This window comes from Camellia sinensis, chromosome 12, assembly GCF_055761805.1.
Source record: "Camellia sinensis isolate YWXY chromosome 12, ASM5576180v1, whole genome shotgun sequence".
Lineage (NCBI taxonomy): Eukaryota > Viridiplantae > Streptophyta > Magnoliopsida > Ericales > Theaceae > Camellia > Camellia sinensis.
Genome location: NC_138972.1, coordinates 22,968,729 through 22,986,882, shown reverse-complemented (window position 1 = coordinate 22,986,882; position 18,154 = coordinate 22,968,729). Strand labels below are relative to the sequence as shown.

Genomic DNA, 18,154 nt, shown 5'->3' with positions numbered 1-18,154 from the left:
GAAAATTTGTTGAGTAATTTACTGGGAATTAATTGAGTCATTTACTGGGAATTTACTGAGTAATTTACTGAATTTACTGGGAATTTACCGAGTAATTTACTAAGTAATTTACTTGGAATTTAATGACAAATTTATTGATAATTTACGGGGAATTTACTAAGTAATTTACTGAGAATTTACTGGGAATTTACTGATTAATTTGCTGAGAATTTACTGGCAATTTACAGAGTAATTTTTTGAGAATTTACTGAGTAATTTACTGAAAATTTACTGAGTAATTTAATGAGAATTTACTATGAATTTGCTGAGCAATTTACTAGAAATTTACTGAGAATTTACTGGAAATTTACTGAATAATTTAATGAGAATTTACTGTGAATTTACTGAGTAATTTACTAGGAATTTACTGAGTTATTTACTTAGTAATTTTCTTGGAATTTAATGAGAAATTTACTGATGATTTACGGGGAATTGACTAAGTAATTTACTGAGAATTTACTGGGAATTTACTTATTAATTTGCTGAGAATCTACTGAGTAATTTACTTGGAATTTAATGAGTAATTTACTGAGAATTTACTGGGAATTACTGAGAACTTACTGAGAATTTACTAAGTAATTTACTGAGAATCTACTGAGTAATTTACTGAGAATTTACTGGGAATTTGCTGAATAATTTTTTGGAATTTATTGAGTAATTTACTGACAATGTACTAGGAATTTACTGGGAATTTACAGAGAATTTATTGGGAATTTATTGATTAATTTGCAAAGAATTTACTGGTAATTTACTGAGTAATTTACTGAGAATTTACTGAGTAATTTACTGAGAATCTACTGAGTAATTTGCTGTTTAATTTAGTTGGAATTTAATTTGTAATTTACTAGGAATTTACTGAGTAATTTACTGAGAATTTATTGGGAATTTACTGAGTAATTTACTGGGAATTTAATGAGTAATTTATTGAGAATTTACTGAGTAATTTACTGAGAAATTTACTGGGAATTTACTTGAAATTTCTGAGAATTACTCGGAATTTCCTGATTAATTTATTGGAAATTTACTGAGAATTTGCTAGGAATATACTGAGTAATTTACTGAGAATTTACTGAGTAATTTGTTAATTATTTACTAGGAATTTACTGAATAATTTACTGGGAATTTACTGAGAATTTACTGAGTAATTTATTGAGAATTTATTGGGAATTTATTAAGTAATTACTTGGAATTTATTGAGTAATTTATTGGGAATTTGCTCAGTAATTTATTGAGAATTTACTGGGAATTTACTGAGAATTTACTGGAAATTTCTGAGAATTTACTCGAAATTTATTGATTAATTTACTGAGAATTTGCTGTGAATTTTTGAGAATTTACTCAGAATTTACTGATTAATTTACTGAGAATTTACTTAGTAATTTTTAATTATTTACTGGGAATTTACCAAGAATTTACTGAGTAATTTACCGACAATTTACTGAGAATTTATGGGGAATTTACTAAGTAATTTATTGAGAATTTATTGAGAATTTACTAAGTAATTACTTGTAATTTACTGAGTAATTTTTTGGAAATTTGCTCAGTAATTTACTGAGAATTTACTGAGTAATATACTGAGAATTTACTGAGTAATTTACGGAGAATTTACAGGGAATTTATTGAGTAATTTAATGAGAATTTACTGGGAATTTACTAAGTAATTTACAGAGAATTAACTTGGAATTTACTAAGTATTTTACTGCAAATTAACTCGGAATTTACTGAGAATTTACAGGAAATTTACTAAGTAATTTACTTAAAATTTACTAAGTAATTTACTTAAAATTCACAGGGAATTTACTGTGAATTTACTAGTAATTTACTGGGAATTTACTGAAAATTTACTAGTTATTTATTAAGGAGTTTACTCATAATTTATAGGGGAATTTACTGAGTAATTTTCTATGAAATTACAGGGAATTAACTGAGAATTTAGTAGGAAGTTACTAAGATTTTATTGAGTAATTTACAGAGTAATTTACTAAGTAATTTACTCTGAATTTACCGAGTAATTTACTAGGAATTTACTGGTAATTTGCTGAGTAATTTACTGAGAATTTAATGGCTAATTTATTGGGAATTTACTGAGAATCTTTTGGGAATTTTCGGAGAATTTTCTGAGAAGTACTGGTAATTTACCGAGAATTTACTGAGTAATTTACTGACAATTTACTGGAAATACTGAGTAATTTATTGAAAATTTACTAGGAATTTACTGAGTAATTTACTGAGAATTTACTGGGTATTTATTGATTAATTTACTGAGAATTTATTGAGTGATTTACTGGGAATTTACGGGAAATTTACTGAGTAATTTATTGAGAATTTATTTGGAATTTACTGAGTAATTTATAGTGAATTTATTAAGTAATTTGTTGGGAATTTACTAAGTAATTTACTGCCAATTTACTAGGAATTTACTGAGTAATTTACTGGGAATTTACTAACATTTTTTCTGAAAATTTACTAGGAATTTACAGAGTAATTTCTGAGTTATTTACTGAGAATTTGCAGGGAATTTACTAAGTAATTTAATGAGAATTTACTGAGTAATTTACAGAGAATTAACTAGGAATTTACTGAGTATTTTATTGAAAATTAACTGGGAATTTACTGAGAATTTACAAGAAATTTACTAAGTAATTTACTGAGTAATTTACTGAAATTTACTAAGTAATTTACTGAGAATTTACAAGAAATTTACTGAGTAATTCAGAGGGAATTTACTGAGAATTTACTACGAATTTACGGAGTAATTTGCTTAAAATTTACTGATAATTTACGGAGAATTAACTAAAATTTTCTGAGTAATTTATGAAGAATTTACTGAAAATTTTCTGAGTAGTTTATTGAGAATTTACAAGGAATCTACTGAGTAATTTTCTTTGAATTTACTAAGAATTTACTAGGAATTTACTGAATAATTTACTGCGAGTTTACTGGGTAATTTTCTAAGAATTCAATGAGTAATTTACTGAGAATTTACTGAGTAATTTATTGAGAATTTACTGGGAATTTACTGAATAATTTACTAAGTAATTTACTGAGAATTTAATGAATAATTTACTAAGAATTTACTGGGTATTTACTGAGTAATTTACTGCGAATTTACTGAGTATTTTACTAACAATTTACTTACTGAGTAATTTACAGAGAATTTACCGGGAATTTACAGATTAATTTTCTGAGTAATTTTTTGATAATTTAATGGGAATTTAATGAGAAATTTACGGAGAATTATCTGGGAATTCACTGAGTAGTTTACGTAGAATTTATAGGGAATTTACTATGTAATTTTCTTTGAATTTACTGGGAAAATACATAGTAACTTTTTGAGAATTTACTGGAAATTTACTGAGTAATTTAATGAGAATTTATTGGGAATTTACTGGGAATTTATAGAGTAATTTATAGAGAATTTACTGATTAATTTGCTGAGAATTTACTGAATAATTTACTGTGAATTTACTGGGAATTTGTAGGGTAATTTATTGAGAATTTACTGTCTAATTTACTGCGAGTTTACTGGGTAATTTTCTAGGAATTCAATGAGTAATTTACTGAGAATTTATTGAGTAATTTATTGAGAATTTACTGGGAATTTACTGAATAATTTACTAAGTAATTTACTGAGAATTTAATGAATAATTTACTAAGAATTTACTGGGTATTTACTGAGTAATTTACTGTGAATTTACTGAGTATTTTACTAACAATTTACTTACTGAGTAATTTACAGATTAATTTTCTGAGTAATTTTTTGATAATTTAATGGGAATTTAATGAGAAATTTACAGAGAATTATCTGGGAATTCACTGAGTAGTTTACGTAGAATTTACAGGGAATTCACTATGTAATTTTCTTTGAATTTACTGGGAAAATACAGAGTAACTTTTTGAGAATTTACTGGAAATTTACTGAGTAATTTAATAACAATTTATTGGGAATTTACTAGGTAATTTACTGGGAATTTATAGAGTAATTTATAGAGAATTTACTGGGAATTTACTGATTAATTTGCTGAGAATTTACAAAATAATTTACTGTGAATTTACTGGAAATTTGCAGGGTAATTTATTGAGAATTTACTGTCTAATTTACTGAGTAGTTATTGGGAATTTATTGAGTAATTTATTGGTAATCTACTGAGAATTTACTGGGAATTTATTGAGTAATTTATTAAGAATTTATTGGGAATTTGTTGAGTAATTTACTGAGAATTTATAGGGAATTTACTGAGTAATTTAATGATAATTTACTAGGAATTTAGTGAGTAATTTACCGAGAATTTACTGAGTAATTTACTTGGGATTTATTGAGTAATTTAATGATAGATTACGGGAAATTTACTAAGTAATTTACTGAGAATTTACTGGGAGTTTACTGATTAATTTGCTGAGAATTTACTGATTAATTTACTGAGTAATTTATTAAGAATTTATTGAATAATTTAATGTGTAATTTACTGGGAGTTTAATGAGTAATTTACTGAGAATTTACTAGGAATTTACTGAGTAATTTATCGATAATTTACTGAGTAATTTACTCGGAATTTAATGAGTAATTTATTGAGAATTTACTGGGAATTTACTGAAGAATTTACTGAGAATTCACCTATAACAACCCTCACTTTACTCTAGTTATGCTTGCATGTGTTTACATGATCTTGTCTTGTTAAGTTGCATTTGTAAACCTTGATTTGTTCTGCACAAGTACCGCTTGCATGTTTTGTTCCTTGCTTAGCGTGAGTTTAGCCGAGGTCATTGTAAGCCTAGGTTACACCTTTGAACCTTTTACACCTAGGACCATCTTGGAACCACTTTGGTTGACCTCCACCTTCACCCTGGCATATTGGCCGAGATGTCATTATCTAGACCGAGGTGTTCATCACCAAGGCCGAGATGCGTATTATCTAGGCCGAGATGTTACCATCTAGGTATCCTAGATCTTTGACCCTTGCACCTAGTAATCTTGTTCCTGGAATGGTATGACCTAGACTGAGGTGTGGCACATCTAGGCCGAGGTGTGGCATAGCTAGGCCAAGTGTTGTCCTTCCTAGCCGAGATCATTGAGACCTTACTTGCTGAAGCTTTGTCCTAACCGAGATCATTACCTGTCGGAGTGCCCATGTCACCTTACTTGTTGCTTACACTTTGTCATGCTCTTGTCTTGTCATGAAGTCACCTTTTTGAGGAGATCCAATCCGGCGTTGCCACGTGTCCCAGCAGAGGGTTAAGTCAGTAGGCTAGTGTGAAAACATATCATTTGCTACATGTTTTTGTTCTTGAGGAAAGAGAAGCTCTAGGAAGAGGAAGAGGAGTTCTTAGAGAAGGATTAGATTTCCAAGCATGATCTTCACACCTTGAGCCGTTAGATTCGTGTCTTGAGGTTAGAATCTTGATCTACTCTGATTGTTCTTATTGTTCATCTAGCTGCATTGTATAATCTAGCATGATTCATGAGCCATGCATTGTTTTAAAGTTCGGTTTTAGAAAGAGAAAATGGTGTTCTTGAAAGGAAGCCATGTTTTGATCCGAAAGTTTGTAACAAGTTCCATGTTTTGTGTTTGTTTCCATGAAATCTTCAAGTAAGGGTACCCAGGTCCATGTTTTTAAACTCATCTCATGAAAACTCAGATTTTGAATAAAGAAGTTACGATTTTAGCATTCATGCCCTTCATGTTCTTCAAGAGGGAAACCCAGATTTTTTCCAAACTTCATTTCCTTGAATGTGGTTGTCGGGAACACACCTCGGCCAAGAGGTGTGGGACCTCGGCCTAGACCTGGTTGGTACCTAGCATGTTTTCCCAAGATGAAAAGGCAGTGTGGTAACTCCCAGCGTGTTTTGCTTTGTTTTGACTTGGTTTTGAAAGAAATGCCGGGATCATTTTCATTCATGTAAAACTTGATATAGGGATGCATTTCATATCCATCTTTGAGCATCTCTCATTGTCTTCTTGAAATGTATTCAATGGGGATTTATTATGTGCTTGTAGGCCTTGGATCCTTGCTCGTAATTCCTACACCCGAAGAACTACGTGAGTGGTATTTTTAATAAAGTTATGTTATAAAGTTTTGATAAAGCTTTGCTTCGTTTTGGAAAAGTATTTGATCAAGCATGAATGATTATTCCTAGTTTTTGTATCATGTATTATATTCGTTTTGATGACATTATGGGAAAGTCCTTAGTGCCAGGGGACTATAATGCAACTGCACCCTTGTTTTGAAAGTCCTTAGTGCCAGGGGACTATAATACAACTTCACCCTTGTTTTGAAGGTCCTTAGTGCTAGGGGACTATAATGCAACTGCACCCTTGTTTTGCCACTGACGGTTTTCCGCGTGGGTTTGTTTGTCCAGAATGTCCCTTTGTATTATATTGATGCTAGTAAGCATCCCTTAAAGCTTTGAAAGACCTGTTAGATGGACTTGGTTCATCCCTTGATTTGTATAGGATATGCTATGTATTGTTTTGAAAAGAGATCTTGAATATCATCCATGCAAAACCCTTATTACTAATATCATTCACTGAGTATCCAAGTTCACCCTCTCTTATATATATGTAGGTGACGAGTAGGAAGGCAGTGACGCCTAGATGATTGTTGCAAGTTATTTTGGATTCATGTTTTGTAGCATCTTGAAGATTATGCTTCTTGGCCTTGTATTTCATTCCTTTTGTATATGTCGGCTTGAAAAGCCTTTTGATCAAGATGTATTTTGTACTTTATTTTATTTGTATCCAAATTGTAAGCCATGTTAAAATGTATGTCATTTCATTTGATCTATGCACAGCTCTTATAGACTACTTAGATTTAAATTTGCTTCCGCACATGTAGGCCCCATATGTATACTCTGATTGTGTGTGAATCTTTGTAAGTTAGCCTTTGGTAATCTCGGATTATTGGCCATCACGACACCATTCTACTAGGGGCGGGATGGGGTCGTGATAGATTGGTATCAGAGCACGAGTTCCTTATGGTACGTTATTCACATACTTTGAGTCCTAAAGAGCATAGGATTTCCCTTAGAACGATATTAGGATTGCATTATATTGCTTGCTACTTGACAAGGTGTGCATCATCTCGGCATGACTATTTGTTACTTGCGTGCATGTCTATTTGCTCATTTTGTTTTAAAGTCATATTTTGCATGCTCTTAGCATCATGAGAAGGGGCAGACCTCCAGTTGGCCGAGATCATTCCGAGGACAGAATAGACAGGTTGGAAAGGTTGGTCGAAGGTTTAGTCTGTGAGTTGAGACAACCTAGGCCACAAGACACTAGTACCACCTCCACTCAGGCCGAGCAGACAAACGGCCGAAATGCAGTTCTACCTCCTCCTCCAGTGCCACAAGTGACACCGCAGCCAGCCTTATATGGGGACGGCACAATAACTTTGATCAAAGAGTTCACGAAAATGAACCCGCTGCGATTCCAAGGGGGTATAGAGCCGATGAAAGCCGAAGCATGGGTTTTGGAAATGGAGAAGCTATTTGAGATTTTTCCCAGTACCGACGCTCAGAAGGTGTCATTGGTAGCATTCACGTTAGATGACGACGCACGAAGATGGTGGATGATGGTCCGAGAAGGTAATCCAGGTTTGACTTGGGCCAGATTTTTGGAGCTATTTTACAACAAGCATTTTCCCCTTAGTGTCCGAGACCGTAAGACCATAGAGTTCTAGACTCTAACACAAGGCAACAAGATAGTGGCGGAATACGACTGTGCTTTTACCGAGTTGGCGAGATATGCGTCTCACATGGTTGATGACGAATACAGAAAGGCTAGGAAGTTTGAAAGTGGGTTGCGTGGACCGATACAGGACCGAGTTAACATGCTCAACATGCCGACTTATGCCGGGGTATTAGACAAGGCCATCCTGGCAGAAGCTAACTTAAAACGATACCAGAGTTCAGGAGAGAGCCAGAGGAAAAGGCAGAATTATGATAATCGCCGAGTTCCGTTTAACGGCATGAAGAAGACAAATGCGGGCAGCTCCAGCAACTCGAATCAAGAGGGTGACACTAAGCCGATGTGTTCAAGTTGTGGAAAGCCACATTTCGGGGTTTTTCGTTGGGCGTCTGGAGCTTGCTTTGAGTGTGGCGAGATGGGCCACCGTGTGAAAGACTCTCCGAAGGCAAAGGCTAATGATGGTAAGAAGAATGAGAGTACCTCGGGCTCTACATAGAGAGGCAACGCCGGGAAGGCACAAATGAGACAGGGCAGAGTTTTTGCATTAGTGCCAGGAGACACCCAGAGTGCCGAGACAGTAGTGTCAGGCACCCTTCCAATTTGCTCTCAAGATGCATATATATTGATTGATTTGGGTTCTACGCATTCATTTGTATCTGTTAAATTTTCGAGAAGTTGAATAGAGAATTAGAACCCCTTGGTTATGTGTTATTTGTATTTGCTCCATCTGGGAGAACTATGATCGTTGCATCTATTTATAGGGCGTGTGATGTCGTGATTGAGGACGTAGAATTGTTAGTTGATTTGATGCCGTTAAGCCTGACTCATTTTGATATCATATTGGGAATGGATTGGTTAGTAGCGAATCATGCATCCATAAATTGTGTTTCCAAAAGTGTCACGTTGAAACCCCCAAACCAAGCCGATGTTACATTCCAGGGTAAAGGAGTAGTATCTCCACCTTACGTGATCTCATCTATGAGAGCTTATAAGCTGATCATAAAGGGGTGTCAAGGTTATCTGTGTAGTATACTAAGTGATTCGAATGGAAACGTTGAGTTAGTCGACATCCCGATTGTTAGAGAATTCCCCGACGTCTTTCCAAATGATTTGCCTGGCCACTTAGTCGATAGGGAAATAGAATTTACTATTGGTGTTGTGTCGGGAACCCAGCCTATCTCCAAAACACCCTATAGAATGGCCCCAGCCGAACTTAAGGAGTTGAAGGTGCAATTACAAGAATTGTTAGACAAGGGTTTTGTTAGGCCAAGCACTTCACCTTGGGGAGCCCCAGTTCTATTTGTTAAGAAAAAGGATGGTACACTTCGTCTTTGCATTGATTACAGAGAACTGAACAAAGTAACCATTAAGAATAAGTACCTGTTGCCGAGGATCGATGATTTGCTTGATCAACTACAAGGAGCACGAGTCTTTCTAAAATTGATCTCAGATCGGGCTACCATCAGCTCAAGGTGAAAGCCGTAGATGTTGAGAAGATTGCTTTTCGGACGAGATATGGCCATTACGAATTTTTGGTAATGCCTTTTGGAGTAACTAATGCTCCTGCAGCATTTATGGATTTGATGAATAGAGTCTTCAAGCCGTACTTAGACGAGTTCGTGGTTGTTTTCATCGATGATATATTGATCTATTCCAAGAGCGAGGTTGAGCACGAGAAGCATCTGAGACTTGCCCTACAGATTCTGAGAGACAAAAGCTATATGCCAAGCTTAGTAAGTGTGAGTTTTGGCTTCCCAGCATTTCATTTTTGGGCCATGTGATCAATGAAGAAGGTATTTCAGTTGATCCTAGCAAAATTGAAGCCATTGTGGATTGGCCGACGCCGACTAATGTGACCGAGGTTCGTAGTTTTCTGGGTTTGGCCGGTTATTACAGAAAGTTTGTGACGGACTTCTCAAAGATCACAATACCTTTGACATAACTAACTCGGAAAGGAGTGGCGTATGAATGGACCAAGGATAGGGAATTAGCCTTCTAGGAGCTAAAGACGAGGTTAGTCACAGCACCAGTTCTTGTACTGCCGGCAGGTAACGAGGAATTCCAGATTTATAGTGATACTTCGCATAAGGGTTTGGGATGTGTGCTAATGCAAGAGGGTAAAGTCATAGCATATGCATCTCGTCAATTGAAACCTCATGAAAAGAATTATCCTACCCATGATTTAGAACTAGCAGCCGTGGTGTTTGCTTTAAAGATTTGGCGTCATTACTTGTATGGGGCCTCCTGCCAAGTTTTCACATACCACAAGAGTTTAAAGTACTTATTCACCCAGAAAGAATTAAATATGAGGCAGAGAAGATGGCTTGAATTACTGAAAGATTACGACATGCAGATTCAATATCATCCAGGTAAAGCAAGCTCAGTGGCCGACGCGTTGAGCAGAAAGTTAGTTGGGAATTTAGCATATTTGTCAATGGTTTCAGTAGAACCGACTGTCATTGAGGAAGTGAAGACCAAACAGATGGAAGACAGATTCTTCAGGAAGGTGATTGATGAGATGGTCACTAAGCCGAGGTCAGGGTATACCGTTGAAAATCAGGTACTCAAGATCGAAGGAAGATTGTGCGTAGCCGACGTCCCAGAGTTGAAAAAGAAGATTTTGCAGGAAGTCCATGGCTCCAAATTTGCCGTTCATCCAGGGAGCACCAAGATGTACCAAGACATGAAGCAGACTTTTTGGTGGCCAAACATGAAGAGAGAGGTAGCAGAGTTTGTATCTCAGTGTTTGTATTGCCAGCAAGTGAAGGCAGAACATCAGAGACCAGCAGGACTTCTTCAACCTTTGTCAATTCCTGAGTGGAAATGGGAACACATCTCCATGGATTTCGTGGTTAGTTTGCCGAGGACGCAGAAAGGTATGGACTCGATTTGGGTTATCATTGACAGATTAACTAAGTCAGCACACTTCTTGCCTATTCAGACTACATTCAATGCTGACCGACTTGCTGTACTGTATATGAATGAGATTGTTAGACTTCATGGAGTGCCGATGTCCATTGTGTCAGACCGAGATCCAAAGTTTGTTTCTAGATTTTGGCAGAGTTTACAAAGAGCCTTGGGAACCGAGTTGAAGTTTAGCACGAATTTTCACCCCCAGACCGATGGACAAACAGAAAGAACGATTCAGACACTCGAAGATATGCTTAGACTATGTGTGTTGGATTTCAAGGGAAGTTGGGAAGTGCATCTACCATTAGTAGAATTCTCTTACAATAACAGTCATCAAGCTAGCATTGGTATGGCGCCGTACGAAGCTTTGTATGGAAGGAAGTGCAGATCGCCGATATGTTGGACTGAAGTAGGAGATAAAGCTTTGATTGGTCCCGAGTTAGTTCAAGTTACAACTGAGAAGATTAAGCTCATTCGACAAAGGATCAAAACTGCTCAGAGTCGACAGAAGAGTTATACCGACCAGAGAAGAAGAGAGTTGGGATCATGTATTCCTGAAGGTATCGCTGATGAAAAGAGTTTCAAGATTTGGGAAGAAAGGTAAATTAGCACATCGTTACATCAGGCCATTTGAAATTCTTGAGAGAGTTAACCCAACTGCCTATAGACTTGCTTTGCCACTAGAACTAAGTCAAGTTCACAATGTGTTCCATATTTTGATGTTGAGGAAGTATATTCGGGATCCCCTGCATGTGATTGACCATTTCGGGATTGGGATTAACGAAGAATTAGGTTATGAGGAGAAGCCTGTACGGGGGCGAAATATCCTCTGTTCTCCGTACCCCTCGGTCGTCAAGCTTCTTGTGACGGCATCTATCTCTGCAACACAAAAATGGTGAGCTGCCCGGCGGTGGTGTGCCGGAAAGACCCTCCGACGATCAAGTCAGACCACTAGATCAAGAAGAAGGCTATCAGAGAGAGAGTTTTTGATAGGATGAATTCGCTTACCTCCAACGTCCCTCTTCCTCCATATTTCTAGGCTGGCCATGCAATCTCAAGATTGTGCACGCACTACCTCTGCTGTCCTTCCCTGGACAGGTGGCAGTGCTTGCCTCTTACCACCTTACGCGTGTAATGGCTTAGTCCTCCCTCTAGTACACACAGAACTGCCCAACGGTATTGAGGCGTGCATGGAGCGGATGTCCTCTCCTTCACGCCATTGGCCCAGGTGGCATACTTAATCGGAGTACCACGACCGGCCTGTCACTTGTGGAGAGTCGCTATTACATGCTCAAAACCGAGCTGTGTGTCACCGACCTATAACTTGGAATCAGGCGAGAGCCTGCCCACCTTGGCCGAACTATCATTGGTCGGTTCATCATGAGCATCCGGTTGCGAGGCATGCCGGCCTCCAATCGGTCTACCTTCAATCTTGGTCACACGAAGCCACTTTATATCGACTGACCGATCCAAGGTGTACCGGCCTTGATTACGCCCACGGACTAGCTCGGGCTACCTTTCAGCCCGGTCAGCATCCGCTAACCCAAGCTCCGTCCAACACGTTCAAGACGCAGCTCGGCTATGCCAGTTGCTGCCTGACCGGTCAATGTTTCCAACCGTGCAAGGCAGGCCGCTGGCCAGGTCAACAGAGATTAGCTCGGCGCTACGCGGTCCGTCACGTCTGACGTTATCTCAGCTCGGCCGTACACTCAGGTGCAAATCTCCCCTCTCAATTGCCCCTTAAACCCATCCGAGCTATCGTGATTGGGTTTACCTCTGTGACCGAGCCAATCGGTTGAATTGCGCCATTACCGAGCTGAGCATCATGGGGAAATATCTGGTGCCGAGCTATCCCGTTTGGCCGGCCATCGTGTCGGCAGTCTCGTCAAGGGTCGTGCAGCCGTACTGACAGCCGCGTTTCCAGTGCCAAGTGGCTTCACCCCATTGGGTCGTGCAGCCAGCTGTTCTGCACGCACAGAATTCAAACGGCTGCGCCGTTTGGGTGGTTTCCCCCCTTTTTATGCACAGACCAAGGGTCATTCGAACCCTTCACTCTCCATCTTCTTCCAGAGCTCTAAACCCTAGCCTCCCATCGCTCCAAGCTCCCAACTGTTGCTGCCCCTTGCTGTGTCCGCCATTCCTGACGTTGCAGTCGAGCTCTCGAGGCCTAACTCACTTCTCCTTTGTTTCCGGTAAGTCACGCTACCCCTCCCTTGTATTTTCTGCCCCCGTTTTCCAGTTCTCCCTGTTCTCTGCGTTTTCCTGCCACTGTGCTTCGTGTTCCCTGCCTGGGACCTTTAAGGTTCCTCCTTTTTAGTCCAATAGTGCCATACCTTAGGAAAACTGGAACTGGTGGAGTGGAGGGGGCTTTCGTGCCCCAGTTTCCCCTTAGTTTGAACGAATGAGCCTTGAGCATAGGAGAAGCGAGATGAACAGGATGAACACTGTTCAAAACCGAGCTAAATGCTCATTTAAATCCGTAGAAAGAGTTTAAACCGAGCAAAAATGGTTTGTGGCTGCTCGCTGAGGCCGCAGTCGAGCTAGATGCTTAATAAAATCGGCAAACAGGTCTAACCGAGCTAAAACTTGCCTTGACTAAACCAAAGATAGGATCAGAGCCATATCAGGAAGGCTAAATCAGCCGCGCCGTCCAGCCGAGATAGGGATAGACCGACCAAAAACCCAAAAACATTCACCGAGCTAAAAAAATCCAGCGTGAGCCGTGCAGTTTATGCCGTGCTAACCCTTGAAATTCTTTCTTAATCAATGCAGAACAAACTAGGACCGACCAAGCCCTTCAGCGTTACCACTGGTGGAGCTCAAAGTCTGAGCAAATACACCAGCATTTTTGACCGGGATACACGCAAAACCAAATAAAACCGAGATAATGGGGAAGTACCGATTTATGGTAAGCTCGCCTGGCGTGATGGCCGAATTTAGGAGGGAGTACAACGTTCCTGATGACGTCATCTTAGAACTCGCCAAAAAAGGAGACACACCATGGGGCGACTTAGACCGGTGCCCCTTCACGGTCGTTTCCATTGTTGAAGGGGGGCTTCGCTTCCCCGTGCAACCTTTGATCTGTGAATTTTTAAGGCAGACAAGGCTTTGCCCGACCCAAGTTTCAAATAACACTTACAAAATAATAAACGGGGTCGCCGAACTGAACCGGATGCTCGGGCTCAATCTCGGTCTGGCTGAAATTTTTCATCAGTATAGTCTTAGTAAGAATAAGAGCGGGTTCTGCTGGTACCTCAAAGTGAAGAAGGGCCGAGCAAAATTAATAGAGGGTAACCCGGACAAGGAGACAAACGACGACGACTTCCTATGGGTGTCCGGTCGCTATGAAGACATCGAGGCACCCATACCAGGATGGTATATTAGAAAGGATTTTGGTAGTGCGGGTGAGTTGCTCGGCTGACCGTGCTATTTTCTTTATGAAGCAATTATTCTTCGTGCCGATCTAACACTTGTCTTCTTTTGCAGATAAGCACCTAGCAGCAGACTACTACCGGGCCAACCAAGAGGCCATCAGAGTCCTGCTGCGCCATCCTGCCGAAGAGAGGGAAGCTTCGAAATTGCTCGGCTTCGATCAGACTTACCATTACACCGCACCACGCAGGAGCCGGGTTACCGATTAGGCTTATTCCACTAACCGCCGAGCAGGAAATGGCGAAAATCAGGGCCATCAAGTCCTTGATCACCGGGGAAGAAGACGAGCCCCAGAACGTAGAGGCAACAGGTAGGACATCCTCCGCACCCGCCGTGCAGGGAGATGGGGCAGTGCTGGCGCTTGCCAGCGAGCAGCCAGCTGGTCGGTCCAGGAAACGGCCGAGGAACGAGAAAATCGGGCCGCGTCTGGCGGATGAAGACTCCACCGATCACATCTCTACCGAGCTCGGGGGCCAGACCGAGCAACCAAGGGCCAGCAAATCCAAGGGCCCAGCCCCCCCGGTCTGGGCACCCGATTTCAAATACCAGGGCCGAGCAGTTTCTGCTGAAGACTCTGTGTATGCGGACAAGGACTACTCGCTTGGTTTCAATTTGACCAAGGGGTTGATCTTGCCTGCCGACATGAAAAAACATGACGAGCTTTTTGACCTCAAGGTCCTCCGCTCGGCGGCGAAATTCGTAGTGCTGGTAAGTTCTCCATTTTTTTACGCCCAACTGTCTGCTCGGTTTTTGCGTAGTTTTTCGAATACTAATGATCTTTCACTTGTTTTTAGGCCGCGCAAAAGAACTACTTGGCCCATGACCGGATGATCAAAGTGCGGCAGAGCCTGCGGGATGCCATGGCCGAGAATAAGGCTCAAAAGGAGGAGATAGCGAAGCTCAAAGCAGCGCAGGAAGCAGTCGAGGCCGAGCGGGATATCCTAAGCCAGAAGGTTGACCGAGCTAACGAGGATAAACTTCGGGCCGTGAAATCGACGAAGGCTCGGTATCTCGCCGAGCTAAGGAAACTGCGCGACGTGCACAAAGCCGAGAGGGACAAGGCCGTAGATGATGCAGAGGACCAGGGATATGCGCAGGGCGAGAAGACCTACGAACGGCAGGTCCAAGCGACCAAGGACATCTTTTTCCAATGCGGCTGGAAAGCTGCCGTAGAGAAAGTTGGTCTTGGTCAGGATTCTGATATGTTCATCAATCCGCCTGCTGCCTATATCCCGGTCTATATGCAAGCGTACTCCAAGGCCACCCAAAACCGGCTCATCACGGATGCAAGGAAAGAGGCCGAGGAAGAAGCCGCCGTCGCGAAACTAGCCGAACAAAATCCTCCCGAAGCATTTCCAGGTGCAGAGGAAGAGGCTGATCGGGATGTTGCCGTGGTGGAAGGAACTGACGATGACGCTGAGGAAATCCTGTCCGAGCAAAACGTGGAAGAGGCCGAGCAAACAATGCTAGTCTCCGAGCAAACCGTTGACGCAGATTTGGATTGACCCCCTTTTTGTTGTTTTTTGTTTTTTTTTTTTTGTAACCGGGCTATGTTCCTCCCGTTTTGTACTTAAATTTCCATTATCAATGAAGACTTTCTACTTATTGCTCGCTCATCTTCTATTTCTGTTCGGTTTGCATCTTCATGGATTTCGTGATTTAATTTTCGACAATTCACAACTGCCAGGTCGGCTGCGCCGTACAGCTTGCCGAGCTAAAGTCACATCAAACGTTCTCTAATAAGAACTAGTAGTTCGGTGCAATGAACTTTCGAATGAATTGCCGCTTTAACTGTTCCGAGCGAAATCTGCTCGGCCTTAATTAGTTTGTAGATTTCATGCAATTCCGACCTGGCCGAGCAAAATCAGTTCATCTTTTAAGTTGGGCAAGCCGCCAACATTTCTTTTTAGGCCGAGCAAATTCAGCTCGGCTTTTTATCGATTGGACAAAATTCCAACATTCCGAATTCTGCCGAGCAAACTCCGCTCATTTTCCATATTGGGCAAGACGCCAATATATCACTGGGCCGAGCAAAATCAGCTCGGCCCTTACACTGGGCAAAACACCAATGCTTCAGTTGAGTTGGTCATGACACCAACATTCCAACCGGGCGAGCTAAACCATCTCGGCCCTAATGCGAATGGATCCTTACGCCAATTACATCGTTTGACAATGCAAACTGTTTGTGTGGTTCGTATTCATTCCGGTGATAGGAAATCAGTCCGGTCCCATTTAGGCTGGTCTCCTGCCCCTAGTGTTCGTAATTGCCTTGCGTCCTTGCGAGTCCATAGTATAAAGAGGTAATTCCAAACAACAAGAGGGCTATTTTTTATTACAAAAGCATTGCTATCATTTACATTAAGTGCCAAAAGGCTAAAAGTCTAAAAAAGCTAAATAACACAAGTAAATTACATCTTAAAAGTAAAAGACCTTAAGGTTGGCCGTATTCCATGGTCTGGGGACAGCCTTGCCATCTATATCTTCCAGATGGTACGCCCCTTTACCAGCAAAACCAATCACCTTGTATGGTCCTTCCCAATTTGCACCGAGCTTTCCCTCGCCAGGGACCACTGTGTTGCCAAGCACCTTTCTTAATACCCAATCCCCGATCCTGAACATACTGGGATGCACAGCCTTGTTATACTTTTTGGAGAGTTCTTGTTGATAAGCTGCTATGTGGATCAATGCTCGCTCCCTCCTTTCTTCAGCAAGGTCTAACTCCAATGCCAACGCTTCACTATTTAGATCTGGCTGGAAATCTTCAGAGCGGATGGTTGGCATGCCAATTTCCAACGGGATGACGGCCTCCATGCCATAGGCCAAAGCAAAAGGTGTTTCCCCGGTTGACCGCCTTGGGGTAGTGCGGTATGCCCAGAGCACATTAGGGAGTTCTTTAGCCCACTTGCCTTTAGCTTTCTCAAGCCGTTTCTTCAGCCCGTCCAGGATGGTCTTGTTTGAGGCCTCTGCTTGACCATTTGACTGAGGATAGGCCAGCGTCAAATTGTAGAACTCGATCTTCAACTCTTCGCAAAATCCGCGAAAGAGCTTACCATCAAATTGAGCGCCGTTATCCGAGACGAGGGCCTTGGGAATGCCGAAACGGGTGATCACGTTTTGCCATACAAACTTCTTCACATCCTTTTCCCTTATGGTCGCTAGTGGCTCGGCCTCAACCCATTTGGTGAAATAGTCAGTGGCGGCGATGAAGAACTTATGGTTTCCCGGTGCAGCTGGGAGTGGCCTAACAATGTCCAACCCCCAAAGCGCGAACGGCCAAGGACTTGTGAGGGGGAGCAAATCTCTAGCCGGCTGGTGGATCTGGTGGGCGAACTTCTGACACTTCTCGCACCTGCGAACATATTTTTGCGCATCTGCCTGCATACGCGGCCACCAATAACCGTGAGAAATTGCTCGGTAAGCCAAGGACCTGCCCCCAGTATGGCTGCCACAGATGCCCTCATGTATCTCATAGAGGAAAGCCTCCACCTTGGTAGGGTGGACGCATTTTAAATATGGGCCGGTGAAAGATTTCTTGTACAAGTCCCCGGACGGGGAGAGCCAAAACCGCTCTGATTTTGCTCGGATCTTGTGTGCCGCCTTCTTTTCTTCTGGCAGAATTTTATCTTTCAGGAAGGCGATGATAGGATCCATCCAAGAAGGGCCCAAGTCGGTGCAAAGTACCTCGGCTGATTCTGGTTCCTCAGTGCTTGGCCTTGGTAAAAATTCTATCATCAAGGGGTTAGGAAAAGCTGTCTGGGCAGAAGCAAGTCCGGCCAATTCATCAGCCGCCCTGTTTTCCTCGCGGTCGATTTGTTCCAACCTTATTGCTGCGAACTTCTTGATCTCTGCGTGTACCAGCGCCTGATACTAGGCCATTCTTTCGTCCTTTGCTTCATACTCCCCTGAGACCTGATTGACCACCAACTTGGAATCACTAAATACCATAAGGGCCGTGGCTTTCATTCTCAGCGCGCTTCTTAGTCCGGCAAGGAGAGCTTCATACTCAGCCTCGTTGTTGAATGCTGGTAAGCCGAGTGTAATTGCCTGCTTGACGATTAGCCCGTCCGGCGAGTTCAGCACGATGC

At 41.2% G+C, this 18,154-nt stretch overlaps 1 protein-coding gene across 1 annotated transcript; it reads right to left on the bottom strand.

Annotated features, from left to right (window-relative positions):
* Positions 1-16,484: 16,484 nt before the first annotated feature.
* LOC145803433 (uncharacterized) lies at positions 16,485-17,801 on the bottom strand. Its single transcript, XM_082896705.1, has 2 exons — positions 17,120-17,801; positions 16,485-16,828 (listed from the first exon to the last, which is right to left on the bottom strand). Exons 1-2 carry the CDS (start codon positions 17,799-17,801, stop codon positions 16,485-16,487), a joined length of 1,026 nt encoding a protein of 341 aa, XP_082752831.1.
* Between the last annotated feature and the right edge of the window lie 353 nt (positions 17,802-18,154).

Bases quoted from the DNA above. Each gene is read 5' to 3' on its own strand.
- LOC145803433 (XM_082896705.1), bottom strand. From the start codon at position 17,801: ATGATAGAATTTTTACCAAGGCCAAGCACTGAGGAACCAGAATCAGCC. The intron at 16,829-17,119 runs GTAAGCTCTTTC...TCCGCTCTGAAG, and splicing joins TAACGGCGCTCAATTTGATG to ATTTCCAGCCAGATCTAAAT.